The following is a 13,600-nucleotide window of genomic DNA, read 5'->3' on the forward strand; positions in this document are numbered from 1 at the left end:
TGCTGTTTAATGTGTTGTTGTAGGCTGGAACCAGTGTACAGCAGCATCTAGACAACATCACCCGAAGCAGTCAGCCCTACCTTCTTGCTCAGGGACCCACAAGAAGCAGCATTCACACCTTCTTCATTGTGATTGACAAGCATGCACTTCCATGTAAAGTGACAGGTTCAGTAGGAGCCCTTGATGAACTCTTTAAGGCCCATTATGTCTTTGATACGTCTTACAGTTCATCCCTGACCAACCTTTTCACTTTTCTGCAAACAACCATTTACAACATTGATGTTGGGGAAACAAAGGAAACTCCCAGAGTTGCAGAGTTGCGAGCAAGAATGGTGCGTTAGTATCCATTGAGATCAAAATAATGAAGTGCTTTCTTTGCAAAAGTGATCATGGTAGACCAAACAGCCTTGTAAAACACCTTAAGGTAATTCATGGTCTCTGTACTGGCAGGACACTATATCTCAAATGTGGCCAAGTGGGATGCTCACGTTCTTTTAGTAGTTTTTCTGGCTTTAGAAAGCACCTGAACAAATGCCACGTAAGCAGTTCATTTGATTCTGCAGAACTAGATTTTTCACCAGTTCAAAGTGTTACGGACACAAGTACTGCTGCTAATGATGATGTGGTGCCTGAACATTTAGAGGCTGAGTGGGAATTATCTTCAGCAGACCTTGTAAATAGTTGTGCAGCTGTTATTTCTGATCTAAAGGCAGCAGGTGTAGGCCAAAGTGTAGTGAATCCTGTAGTGAATTCCATGGAAGAGATTGTTCAAGATATCCAACAACATGCTAAAGAAACAGTCATTAAGCATGTATTTAGTAATGAAAGAGAAACAGAAATGTGCAAGAAAGTTGAAGCATGTTTTGATGAGTTAGAGAATCCTTTCTCAGTTCTTAATTCGGAGTACAAGAGGTCAAAATATTTATCAGACAAGTGGGAAACTGTAGAACCAGTTGAATGTGTAATTGGCTCAAGATTTGACACAAGGCGAAATAAAAAGACTGGAACATATGATCAGGCAGTTGTTCAAGATAAATTCATGTATGTTCCAATTTTATCAACATTGGAATCAATATTTAAGAGTCAGCATGTTGGAGAAATGTTGAAAAAATCCGACACTTGTGATTCAAGACTCAGAGATATTTGTGATGGATCTCTATTGAAGACTCTTTTTTCAACAGAAAAGCACACAGTTCAGATCCAAATGTTCTATGATGACTTTGAGGTTGCAAATCCTCTTGGTTCCAAGCGAGGTATTCACGAGTTGGGTGCAGTATATTTTACCTTAAGAAACTTCTCTCCCAAATGGAATTCATTTTTGGCCAACATACACCTTTGTGCCTTATTTCATGCACAAGATCTGAAACGTTATGGTTTTAGTGAAATTCTTGCTCCTATTGTTCGAGACATTAAAGTGTTAGAGAGCGATGGTATTGAGATTCCACTGTTTGGTGGTTATGTTGGTGGTAGTGTGGTACAGGTCACTGGTGATAATTTAGGCTTACATAGCTTGTTTGGTCTGGTGGAGTCTTTCAGTGCAAGGTATTGTTGCAGGTTTTGTTTAGCTGAAAAAGATGACTTTCAAACAGAATTCTCTGAAGATTCCCCCAAAATAGTGTTGCGCACCAAAGACAACCACACTGCTCACTGTCAGGAAATGTCTAATAATCCATTGCTTCCTTATGTTTTTGGTGTAAAGAGTTCATGCTTATTGAATTCACTGACATATTTTCACACAACTGAGAACTTCTCAGTTGATGTGATGCATGATGTTTTGGAAGGAGTGGCCCAGTACGAACTGAAGTTATTGTTTTTGTATTTAAAAGAACAACATCTTACATTGGGAGAACTGAATTTGAGAATACAAAGTTTTGATTATGGATTCATGGAGAAAAACAATAGGCCAGTGGCTGTGAATTTAGGTGGAGAGTCTAATGATCTGGGACTGAATGCTATTCAGACATGGTGCTTACTGAGGAATGTTCCCCTCATGTTTGGAGATTTGGTAACCTCTACTGACCAACATTGGGGCCTACTACTTTTATTACTACAGATAGTTAATATTGTCTTTTCTCCTATGTTATCTCAAGGTATGTGTGTATATTTAAAACATTTGATTGTGGAACACCACAAACTGTTCAAGATGTTGTATCCCCAGAAAAACCTTTTACCAAAGCACCATTTTCTTATCCATTATCCTCTCTGCATCCAAAAAATAGGGCCTGTACTTCATAGTTGGTGCATGCGCTATGAAGGTAAGCACAATTTTTTCAAGAAACAGCTCAAATCATTCAAAAATATCACCAAAACGCTGGCCAAAAAACAGCAGAATTATATGGCATACATTTGGCAATCTTCAACAGCCTTTAGTCGGTTAGACATTGGTCCAGGAAAAATGGTGTCTTTAGATATGGTAAAAGGAGGTTCTGGAATTTCAATAGCAATGCAACTGCCCAATAGAGTTCAAGTTATGAAAGTGAACTGGGCTAAACAGAATGGTATTGTTTACCGCCCGCATTTGGTTATTTGTGGCAGTGTCTGAAATGCCTGTTTTACCAGATTGAGTCAGTTCTGATAATACACGAGAAACTGGTACTTCTCACTTTGCCATTATGTACAGTAGCCTTTCAAGAACATTTCCATGCCTATGAGTTGACCAGGACAAAGCAAGATTTAGTTGTCTTTCATGTTGACAGCCTGCATTATCCCAGGCCTTTTGACGTACAATTGTCGTATGGAGTGAATGACAGCGCTCTCTTTGTGGTCCCATATTGCTTTCTCTGGTGAGCATCATAGCTACTGTCATTTGTAAGAGTTTGTTATGCTAATAAATGCTGTTACTGTAACCTGTATGTTTGTAGTTATTTTCACAATATAGGATAGATCACAGCCATTTAGAAATATAGCATCATATGATAAATATGAAAAAATAATGAAAATGAAATATTATTACACATTAGAGTGAACTTGGACTAAAAATAACTCTATAAAGTGAAATCATATTACTCTAAACAGTGTGAATAACCCTCAGTGTTAAATATTTTTACACATTTTGTTGTTAATTTTGACACTAAACTGAGTAGAATTAACACTAAAAAGTTAACACTGGCCATAGAGTAAATTTTACTCTAATTTTGAGTGGGACCAAATGTTATCTGAAACAGAGTTAAAATCAACTCTCTAAGTGTAAAATTGACACTCTGTTTTTTACTGTGCAGCCACCAACTTGTATATATAACTTTCCTCACACTTGTAAAACTCTGTCAGTAGAATTCAATGGGGCAGAGTGACCTGAGCACAGGCCCACTCTGTGACACTCAGAGCTTTGTGGATATCATCTGCAGGTGCACGTACTGGGAGTGCATGTACAGGCAGCTTGCAGCCACTTTGCCACCACTTTAGGACAATGTTTACAGTAGACTGAGCCACACTGACTTTGAGCAGTCATTGTGCTGCTGCATGGCTGATGGCACTGTCCCTGCAGCTGTCAGGGACAACAAGAACCACTCAACTACCTCAGCCAAGCCGAGACTGTGCTGATGTTGTGAGCTGAGACCAAGACACTAACCCAGGATGGTGATATGATGGTGTGAGAGTGGGTGGATGAGCCCATCCCACCTTAAATATAGAAATATCTGTAATGCAACACATGTTTTATGCAACATGAACATATTTCCCACGCTGTTTCATGTTGTGTTTCCAAGATTTCAGTTTACTGTAACTTTCATTTGTATTTCCTTCAGTCTGTTAATCTTGGAGCTTCTTATTACCAGGTGAGAACATGTAACCGTCTGTAGATGTGATGACACTATGGAGCGGGATCTCCTGTCTAGTGCTGCACAGAAAGCTGATGTCACTGCAGCTGCTAATATGTGCTGCAGCCAAGCCTACATGAGAGGGCTGTGCTGTGGAACAGGGTGGTGCAGGTGGTGTTATCTACATTTGAACATTAGACAACAGTCACATGAAGACACTTGATGTTGTTAGCTAAAGACCTACAATAAGAGAAAGAGAGCAGCAGCACTAGTGCAGCAACAGCAGCTAATGTTCTAAAAACACTGATCAATGATTTGACTGTAGCTGCTCCAACTGTCTGTCAGTGATGCTGTTGGAGATGAATGTTTCAGTAACACTGACTGAGACTGAAATGGTTTTAACACTGGTTTCATGTTCAGATAGATTTGACATGCTGTAAAATGTCACATATTTCTGATATATGTATAATACATAATCATGCTGTTACACACATTCATATTTGACTGTTACTGTATCATATTCAGTCCTCGTCTTACACTCAGGTGTTCATCGCAGTCACAGACGTGTCTGTAGCTGTTGTTGTCAGCCATGGAGGAACATTTCTGTGTGTGTGTGACTTTTACTGCTACCCTTCATTACATAATTACCAACAAGAATAAACTGTTAATTACCACCAAAGAACAGCTCACTTCCAGATGTTAGCTGCCAAAAGATTTTGTCAAATGTTTATTATCAACTTATTTTTTATTTTTCAACCTAAATATCACCTGCTTTAAAGCAGCCTGGTTGTCTAGCAGTACTAGTTTCTGTCACTAGATGGCAGTGTAGGCTTTGGTATGTGTTTGATCACTTTGTGTTTTTCTGTTTCTGCTGTGATCACAGCTGAGACGTGTTTGGTTCTGTGGGCCTTTCAGTTTCATCTAAAACCTCCTGAAAGTCTGAATAATCGTCACCTTCGTTGAGATCAGACAAAAGCACTAACTAACAATAACGACTAGTAAGTGTCTCAGTTACCAGAAATTACAGTCAGAGATGAGTATTTATGAAACCTCAGAGAAATCAAACTTCATAACATTTATAGAACCAGAATTATCCTGTATGTTAATCATCTGAAACATCATTATTATCTAAATACTTCATTAATCATTTTCTGAGTAATAAACCTATAATTTACAACCATAACAGCTCCTAAATAACTGGTCTGTCTGTGTGTCATACTTTAGACATATAAAACTGCTGTCACTGATGATGTTCTGAACTTATTGATCCAGATCTTTTAAATCTGTCTTAATGTAACCGGCGTGTTCCTACGTTGTGTCTGACAATGAAAGGTCAAAGAAACAAAGAGCTCCAAGTCATTAACTTGCTCGCTCCAGCTCCTACAACCAAATGCAAACAGGAGGGACGAGGGTTAGCTCCACCCACCACAACTTCCAAGCTAGCAAGATCTATTCATGCTAGCATAGACTGTGCCTGTAACACATTTGTGGCACACACGTACTACACATTCACAGCATCTAGCAAAGACACAATGATGACAATAATTGACCTAAAAACACAATCAGAAACATCAGGGTGGCTAAATATACATTATATGTGTGTTGTACAGTGTTGGGAAAGAAATGACACCGACCTCTCCCACAGGGGAATTGTAGCAAAGGGGAGGGGCCAAAGGGGTACCCCAAAATTTACAGGGTTGCACCAAAGAAGAAGAAGAAGAATGAGGAGGGGCTCCAACTGATAATAAACATAAGTGCAGACTTGGAGGTCCTGAAAGTCAGCTATAACAGGAACAGTTTGGTTCCATTAATAAACTACATACTAATGCTCACTATTGTGTAGTTATTATAAAGAAGAGTCCATGTGTCAGTATTCACACACCTGGCTTGGGTTTCTGCAGCTAATTGGTCACCTGTGAGGAGACAAACCCACAGCATGCAGGTCATTTCTACATCTGTTGGTGTGTCCTCAGTTTCCCAGCATGCCTTGGCTGTGCTCATGGAAGTGAATGAGGGGGAAAGATCTGTCCTGCTGCCCTGTCAGTACTCGGATTTCATACCTGGTGATCTCAGAGGACAAAAGCAGCGTTACAGCGGCGCACATCGATGAGAGCTGATGTTCTCAACACTGCAGACCTCCGCCTGTCTCTGAGAAAACCAACAATGGCTGTCAGCAGCGACTACACCTGCTCCACCAGTGCTGGGAGAGAAGAGCTGAGACTGACAGCTCTTTGTACAGGTCAGTACTGTAGAGGTCAGAGGTCAGTTTGCTGACAAACCATTTAAAAACATTTTTGAGCTAAAATCCACGGAAGTCACAGAGGAAAGACGAGACACTGCAGAGAGGATCCAGAATATTTGATGTTTTCTGATGACAGTTAAAGTTTCCAGCTATCAAAAAGTGTAACAGCGCAGCCTTCATGTCCTTTCAGTTCTCCATCATTAATGATGACTGTCCGTTATAAATCATGTTGGCTAGTTTTCTAACTCAGTCCATGTCTCCAAAGCAAACTTGTGTCCCACACTTTCTGTGCTGAGTCTTCAGGGATTCTTTTCACTCGGTGCTGAACTAACTTTAATGAATTGGGGCTCCAAAGAAAGCCCAGCCCTCCCTAAACAAGGCTAACAATGCAACAACTCTTTGGGCACTCTGTGGTGTAGCTATTAATCACAATCAGCTTTACTGACCACAGATATGCACACATGACAGCTTCATGACAGACACTTACTATATGCACAGCACATGCATGAGGACTGACTATAAATATCTACAGAGCCACTTCCTCTATCTGCTGCTGGTACATACCCGTCCTTCCATCATGGCTGCTCTCCTTGCTCCTCCTCTTTCTCTGCTTTCTGCTGTCTGAGGTTTTCACTAAGTACACGGTCAGTCGTGGCTGATGTCTGTGGTCTCGTCCTGAACAGTGGTTCTGCTGACACTCACTGGTCCTCTGACTCGTTCCTTCCTCGTGTCAGTGCTTTCAGTCTTCTCCTTTGGCGAGCTCATTATCCCAGCTGGGTATCTGATCAGGGCGGCGCAGGTGGTGATTGGCCACAGTCAGATCCACCTACGAGCATCTTTGAGGGAAACATCCTGGTGGCAAAAGACGTTGAGCTGAAAGTCAGAGTGTAGCTAGCATACAGCTAACGCTAAGTCATTTCAAAGAGTTCTCAGTCACGTCTGAGCAACAACAGGAAGTGCTGTGGACTTTTGGAGGAAACAGAAAGTTCATGTTGATGTCACAGCTCATTGCTCGCCCAGATCTTTGCACATCTGTAGAACTTTGCTGCAGAATGCAAAGCACACGTGGCTACAGGAAGAGTTTTAGCTCCAACTTTGTTGGAGCTGAACATGAGAAATCCTCAACACCAAGACTGATCACAAACACACAAAGCCCCGGGTCCACAAACTGTACGTGTCTCATTACAACACAACGTGACCAAACAACTATGTTAATAAGGAGAAAGCTGCTCTGAAGTCATTAGTGACATCACCTCCTCTGTCTCCACCCGCCTGCAGGCCTTCACCTCCTCATTCATCCACAGTCGGCCTCCCTCTGCTCCATCAGCTGACGTCCTCTGTACAACTACCTGCTGTAATCTTTGATTTCTTCTTCTTTGTATCCTGCAAAGCTCAAAATTCACTATAATACAAAGACATTTCAGAAACGCTGCACTGAGTGAAACAACAGCAGTGACCTAAATGAGTCTCCAGCGTATTCAAATAGATTTTCTGTGAAGCATTAAAATCAAACTTTTGTTTCTCATCCTTTCAGTTTTGTGCTCGTGCTGTTAGTCTGAGAAGCTCCTTGTTTGAAGTCAGCTCAGGATCATAAAGACTTCAAATCTATTTGATGCCTGAGTAACTTACATACGGAGAAACATCTGGATCAAATCCACACTGAATGTTTCTGTGACACATTTAAAAGAAGTCTGTTGTTCACAGTCGTGCTTGTACAGAGTGCTGACAGCTGACAGGACCTAACAGAAATAATGTGTCTGTGCTGAATGAGACACTAACATAACACATGATGATGTTCATGAGTCTGATGGAAACACTGGTTCTTTCAGTCACTGGTGTCCTCACTCCAGTCCATGTGAGCTGGAACTAATGATTTGATCTTAATTGTGTCAATGTTGTTGGATCTGTTTACATATGTTATTAAAAACAGTTTTATCTAACGTGATCCTTTCATATTTTAATAAGTGTTCATTGTTATTATGGGCTGTAACAGGCTGACTGTGTCACAGAGGATTTCATCCTTTGTCCATCAGGACAGTCAGACAGAAATCTGCTTCCTGTTCCCAGTGTGAGCGTTTGTCAGCCTCACTGATGGAGGACGGCTCTCTCACAGTGTGCAGACATATTTAATTACTGCTAACAGTCACAGTTCATCGCAGCAGCTGTTTAACATGGACGTGAAAGAATCAGAGATCCAACATCTGACCTGGACCCACAGCACTGATCACTGATCACAGAGTCTGTTACACAGACTGACCGTTCTGTGGTCAAACATGAAGGCATCAACGTGACCTCTGACCTTTATCTACAGTGTTTCAGTCTATTTGAACGTTTTACATTGAGCCTCATGATCACTGTGATAACATGTGATCATTCAGCCCCACGAGTTCATGGCTATACTGGAGGAAATGCATCTTTATTAGAAGGACCAGACCTCAGACCTCACACTTCCTTTCTTCTATTTGTCTGAAAATGAGACGTCAACAGCATCACATTAATGTTTAAAGCTCCCACGTGGTTTACATTTCCTCCATGGAAACAGGAAGTGCTGCTTTTAATTTGAAAACACATTAATGTTTAAAGCTCCCACGTGGTTTACATTTCCTCCATGGAAACAGGAAGTGCTGCTTTTAATTTGAAAACACATTAATGTTTAAAGCTTCCACGTGGTTTACATTTCCTCCATGGAAACAGGAAGTGCTGCTTTTAATTTGAAAACACATTAATTTTTAAAGCTTCCACGTCGTTTACATTTCCTCCATGGAAACAGGAAGTGCTGCTTTTAATTTGAAAACACATTAATGTTTAAAGCTCCCACGTGGTTTACATTTCCTCCATGGAAACAGGAAGTGCTGCTTTTAATTTGAAAACACATTAATGTTTAAAGCTTCCACGTGGTTTACATTTCCTCCATGGAAACAGGAAGTGCTGCTTTTAATTTGAAAACACATTAATGTTTAAAGCTTCCACGTGGTTTACATTTCCTGCATGGAAACAGGAAGTGCTGCTTTTAATTTGAAAACACATTAATGTTTAAAGCTCCCACGTGGTTTACATTTCCTCCATGGAAACAGGAAGTGCTGCTTTTAATTTGAAAACACATTAATGATTAAAGCTCCCACGTGGTTTACATTTCCTCCATGGAAACAGGAAGTGCTGCTTTTAATTTGAAAACACATTAATGTTTAAAGCTTCCACGTGGTTTACATTTCCTCCATGGAAACAGGAAGTGCTGCTTTTAATTTGAAAACACATTAATGTTTAAAGCTCCCACGTGGTTTACATTTCCTCCATGGAAACAGGAAGTGCTGCTTTTAATTTGAAAACACATTAATTTTTAAAGCTTCCACGTCGTTTACATTTCCTCCATGGAAACAGGAAGTGCTGCTTTTAATTTGAAAACACATTAATGTTTAAAGCTCCCACGTGGTTTACATTTCCTCCATGGAAACAGGAAGTGCTGCTTTTAATTTGAAAACACATTAATGTTTAAAGCTTCCACGTGGTTTACATTTCCTCCATGAAAACAGGAAGTGCTGCTTTTAATTTGAAAACACATTAATGTTTAAAGCTCCCACGTGGTTTACATTTCCTCCATGGAAACAGGAAGTGCTGCTTTTAATTTGAAAACACATTTAAGGATGTGGAAAAGTACAAATCTGGCAGCTTTCGTTGGACATGAAGTCGGTAATGTGTCTGTGTGACAGCTGTGGAAGCACAGGAGCAACGTCTGTGGGAAAATCCACAGACTCTGTAACGCTCGGACATGTTTGAAGGAGGTTTTTCACAATAAAAGCAGAGATTCAGTTTAAATGAAACGTCGTTCACCTTGTAAGGAAACATTTTGTGGACACGATCGTTGTCCAGCTAACAAAGTTAGTCCAGTGAGAGACGCAGGAGGAGCAGAGGTCAGCTCACTGTGACAGAGGTCAAACAGATGTGACAGGACACACTGGTGTGTTTCATCTCCACACACACACAAACCACAGCAACACTGACTCCACACTCAGCCTCCCAGTGACCGTGAGCTTACCCGTGACACCCTCTGTGGACCCTCTGTGTCATGTGATGGTGATACAGGACGTTTTCCACACCCAGCTCCACACTGAGTCCTGGCTTCAGTGGGTGAGTCCATCCAGCAGAGACGTGGAGACACAAAGAGCTGCTGGACAGTTTCAGGTGTTGAGTTCAGGTTCATGGTTGTCCACTAGAACCTGATGTAGAAGCTGCAGCGAGCACACGATGATGGGGCCGAGGAGCAGCTCTTTACTCACATCTAGTGCTTTGATGTCCTTTTGCTGCTTAATAAAGTTCAGCTTTCTTCTCCTGCAGATGCTTTGACAAGTCGTTTGCTGTCCCCATGACTCAGGACCCAACAACGTCGGTGCAGCACTGACCTGCAGCCGTCTGTCTGAAGGCCTGAAACTCCTCCCACGCTGAGGTGAGCATGGTGACCTTCAGTCAGGGAAACCTGGGATTGTTTCTGTCCAGCTCAGCTGTTGTTGGCTTTGGAAGATGTGGGAAAACTGAGTGGAAACATCCACTCTAAGTGGATCTTATTGGATCCCAAACTTTTCCTGATGGGACTGAAAAACATGATTGTAGTAAAGATGAGCTGTGAGTTGTGGTGGATCTCAGTCTGACTGTATTTCATTGTTGTGGAAGTCGCTCACAGATCGACCAATCAGAAGAAGGAACAAGCTCCAGTTTAAAAAGCAGAGCTCTGAGAACACAAGCACACCTTTCATCACTCGTGTCAACAATCTGGATATGACAAGTTGTTGAGTGAAGCTGCAGCTCTGAGCAGTAATATGCACATTTCTGATTGGCTCTGTCATCTTCTGTATTGATGCATTTTCCTGTTTGTTTTGGATCAGAGTGACATTTGTTCAAATGAGGAGCATCCACAGCGTTTCTTTGTTCTGCTAATACAGCCTGACTGTGTAAATGTAGAAGATGTGCTGACGTATGGCTGTGTGCTGCTCACATACAACACTGTACAGCCATGTTTCTAAGAGCAAACACAGGAAGTGACCTCGCACAGTGTGTGTCAGCGACACAGTAGTGTATCAGTGACTGCTTCATACAAGAAGTTGTTTGGATATTTACATCATTTCATTCACACAACATCTTCAATGATAACATAACAGAGTCTGAATGAAGCTCAGGTGTTGATGCTGCTCACTGATTGGACGCTTGGTTTCAGCTCTGCTCTCAGTCTTTCCTGCACAGGTGAAGGTAGAAAGTGTGACTGGATCTATAGACTGGAAACAGAGAAACATGCTGAACATTTGAAGCTTTGCAGCAGAAATGTTCATGTTTAAAATAAATCAAACTGTTACAGCAACTGGAGGGACTCAAACGCAGGACTGTTTTGCTCAAAGGAAGAAGAACAGAGAGTTTATTCATGAGGTGAAATGTTCGACAGTGATAAAGTGCTATATACAAGGGTGCAGGGACAAGCAGGGGCCTCTTCTCTCTCTGCATCTCACCAGTCTCTCACACTCTCTTGCACCAGAATCTCCGTAGAGAACAAGGGCAGATCCAGGGTGTCTGTACACAGGGAAATGACGACCAAGGGCCACTAGATTAGTTGTGTCCTCGCCAGGATTTCACTGATACAGTCCAGCAATGATCCAGCGAAGAGAAATTTCACTTCTTCCCTTCACTAGAGGCCAGTTAGTGAGGCGCAGGTGTTACTCATCTCCCAGGTAAGTAGGCCAAGGGTGGAGGCCCACAATGAACTCCGCCCAGGCGACAGAGGAGAGAGAGAAAAGAGGGGAAACACATTACCCACATGTAGCAGAGGATTTCTCAGGCAGATCTGCTGGACCGTGACACAAACAGTGTTTCAGAGCTGAGCCGTTATCAGTGTGTTCACACGTCAGCATGTGAACTTTACTCTGACTCAGTCTGAGCAGTCAGACGGCAGATTTTTAAACAAGCATATCAAAACACATGCAGAGTTTAGCCCCTCAGTTGAGCCAGAAGATATTCCTTCACTTACAGTTATTTTTGTCTTTTCATTGTTCTTCTGCTTCCACTCTCACAATAGGACGAATGTTTACTTCAGAATCACTGTGACTGTCAGAATCCCTCACTCTGGATAAACACACTAGCTTTTCACCAACCAGCAACATACTTTCCTAGATTTTACACCACCTGCTTGCGCCTCTCTCCTTTACCTAGGAATACAAAGACCTTTCAATAATATAAGATAAAAGTTACCCAGTTGCCCCTGCTGGTGGTTTTTGTCCTTCAAGTTTGGGTCCTTGACCAGAGGCCTGGCTTGACCTACGTTCACACTGCAGGTCTTAATGCTCAATTCTGATTTTTTGATCAAATCTGATTTTTTTTGTCTGTTTGTTCACACTACAAATAAAATGTGACAACAAACGTGCTCCAGTGTGAACGGTTCACGGTCCTCAAAGCGGCCGCATGCGCAAAAGAAAACGTCACACACAATGCAGTCTGTTTAGAGAAATAAAAATGGCAACTACAGAGCTAGTAGGTGTTGTTGCAGGAGTCTGTCGATTTCTGCACATCGTAACCGACAGTATTTTGACAAATTAATTAGAGAAAGAAGGACACTGAGAAAAAATAGAGGCTGTACTTTAACAATGGCCTTGTTTGGAGCAGTGGCTGCTACCTCGGTGCAGAGGTATGTGTTCTCCGGCACTGATAGTTGGCTTGTGTCAGTGACCTAAAAGACGGATTTAATGCAACACGACCATTCAAACAGCAGTCGCTTTCTAAAACATCAGATATGTATCGGATTCAGTGCCACATACAAAAGTGGTTGGATCACTCTGAATGACAGCGATTAGAGGAGGTTCTTCCATCAGTACCAAGCTCTGCTGATTTTCATTAATAAAACTTCAACCTGCTCAGTGAAAAACAGAGTGAAATCAGACAAGACTGAGTCCACTTTTAACTTTGTTTCGTCACATTTAACAGGAACTCATCTGAAGATCAGCCTCCTCCCTGTAAGGGGAAAATTCTTATCAAGTCTCCACCTGTCCTGCTTCAGGTGAAGCCCCGCCTCCTTCCAGGAATCACCTGTGTGTCCGTGTTTAGTGTGCAGCTGTGGAGCTTGTTGTTGGTGTGTGAAGAAACTGTAAGTTTGCTTTGTTTCCTCCTTTAACAGTTTGTCTTTAGGAACTTTATGAGCAGATCAGGAAGTGAGACGTTTGTATTTACATAAAATAAAACAAATGAGATGATTTGATGATTGGCTGAATCCACTCTGGTTATCAGTCAGTAACTCTGCACTCAAACATTTGTCTTTGATAAACAGTTTAAAATGATCTGAATGAAACTTTGGATCCAACATCACTGGTGGAACAATGATCGTCCCTTTAACTGGAAACAGATGAAACCAGTTTGTTCTTCAGAAGCCGACATTCAGGTTTTACTGAGTGACGTCAAAACAACATGAAGCTGCTCCAGCTCAGTTCAGGGTCACTGCAAACAGAGATAATCAGAAGTAAATACAGACTCTCACACACACCATCAATATTTAAGGATGTTTTCACTGCGGTTTAAATCCTACATATACTTGATGTTAATGCAGGAGTAAAGCCTCTCAGAATCAAACACATTT

The 13,600-nt window shown here is 41.6% G+C and overlaps 1 protein-coding gene across 2 annotated transcripts in view; it reads left to right on the forward strand.

Moving 5' to 3' along the window:
- Positions 1-13,600, forward strand: part of LOC146490527 (uncharacterized) — a 103,907-nt gene that overhangs the window by 1,692 nt on the left and 88,615 nt on the right. For both annotated transcript variants that reach the window (XM_085153094.1, XM_085153093.1), the window contains 2 exons: positions 24-10,438; positions 12,955-13,114. In XM_085153094.1, the coding sequence (XP_085009220.1) occupies positions 24-341 (318 nt within the window). In that variant the 3' untranslated portion in view covers positions 342-10,438; positions 12,955-13,114. The remainder of the gene's footprint in view (positions 1-23; positions 10,439-12,954; positions 13,115-13,600) is intronic.

Source organism: Neolamprologus multifasciatus, unplaced genomic scaffold (genome assembly GCF_963576455.1).
Source record: "Neolamprologus multifasciatus unplaced genomic scaffold, fNeoMul1.2 chr03_unloc_1, whole genome shotgun sequence".
In the NCBI taxonomy this organism is placed as follows: domain Eukaryota; kingdom Metazoa; phylum Chordata; class Actinopteri; order Cichliformes; family Cichlidae; genus Neolamprologus; species Neolamprologus multifasciatus.